The sequence below is a fragment of the Monopterus albus genome, unplaced genomic scaffold, assembly GCF_001952655.1.
Source record: "Monopterus albus unplaced genomic scaffold, M_albus_1.0 scaffold636.1, whole genome shotgun sequence".
Classification (NCBI taxonomy): domain Eukaryota; kingdom Metazoa; phylum Chordata; class Actinopteri; order Synbranchiformes; family Synbranchidae; genus Monopterus; species Monopterus albus.
In genome coordinates this window covers 49,369-50,769 of record NW_018128516.1, presented here as the reverse complement: position 1 = coordinate 50,769, position 1,401 = coordinate 49,369, and the positions used below count along the sequence as shown (strand labels likewise).

Sequence of the window (1,401 nt, the reverse complement as noted above, 5' to 3'; positions counted from 1 at the left end):
AGAACAGAAATGCTGTTTCAGGTCCGAGAAAGCTTGTTCAGCCAAGGAAGTCCAGGCAAAGCGTTGTGAGTATGGTAGTGTTACCTCTGGATGAGACTACTGCTATTCCCTGATGGCTGGTTTTGATAGAAAACAATCAGAAAGAGATATATGAACCAAATTTTCCTTTGAACTGAGATTCTAATTTTGATAGAAAGAACATCTGAAATTTAATTGTAGAAAATGTTTAAAAAGAGACTCAGTGATGTTAAACACACACAGTGTCGTTGGCCAACTTTGCTTGCTCAGCTGTTTTATGATGATCCTTGTGCAAACAGGATACAATTTGTCATTTCTGATTGGATAATGCAACAGAGGCTGAGCCTATTAAAGATCTGCATATGTGAACAAGAATAGTCATCAGTGCTGTTGCACTGATGATACAGAGATCATCACATATGAAACAAATATTTCACCAAGAGCTAAAACAAACTGTTATTTTTCACACTGTATAAGGGTTTATCGCTACTTTATTATTTTTAATGTAGGTTTCTATATTGCCAAAAAGTATAAATTGTATTGAATTGTAGAATCCCAAAAACATGGAACCACAAGTTACTGTCAACAGGACTAATGTTGTGACTGATATATATACCTGCTATGGAATAGATAACATCAGTTATGATTTAACAAGCACAGGCAATCCTTTTGTTATATGTGTATTATTGTATATGTTCCTTTTATTACTGTCTGTTATTACAATATGTGGAAATCTCCTTGTAATAATCGCCATCATTTACTTCAAACAGCTCCACACTCCTACAAACTACCTTATCCTCTCTCTATCTGCAGCTGACCTGCTTGTTGGGCTTATAGTCTTTCCTTTTGACATGACATTCACCTTCAGCTCATGTATGTATCATGAAAATTTTTTTTGCAAAGTGCGAGGCAGCTTTGATGTATCACTGAGCACATGTTCTGTTCTGAATCTATGCTGTATTTCTATTGACAGATATTACGCAGTGTGTCAGCCTCTGACATACAAAATTAAAATAAATCATCATGCTATTGTTATCATGATCAAGCTGAGCTGGGGTGTTTCTGTTCTAATAGGAATTGGTGTGATGATAATTGGAAAATGTGAGGAAAATTGTGCAATTAATATTCTTATTACAAACACTATTGCACCTATTTTATCATTTTATCTCCCAGTCATCATAATGCTCTGTATCTACCTGAAGATTTTCTTTGTGGCACAGACACAGGTACGCAGCATCCAGAACACAACCAGTCGGAGCTCAGAGTCCAGAGGAACTGTCAGTAAAATGGAGAGGAAGGCTACAAAAACTCTGGCTACTGTTTTGGGGGTTTTTCTTTTATGTTGGACTCCTTTCTTTCTTTACCTAACCTTTATGCCTGCTA

The 1,401-nt window shown here is 36.3% G+C and overlaps 1 protein-coding gene across 1 annotated transcript in view; it reads left to right on the top strand.

Moving 5' to 3' along the window:
* Positions 1–581: 581 nt before the first annotated feature.
* Positions 582–1,401, top strand: part of LOC109953349 (trace amine-associated receptor 1-like) — a 1,286-nt gene continuing 466 nt past the window's right edge. The window contains exon 1 of the mRNA XM_020588802.1: positions 582–1,397. Within this exon, the coding sequence (XP_020444458.1) occupies positions 582–1,397 (816 nt within the window). The remainder of the gene's footprint in view (positions 1,398–1,401) is intronic.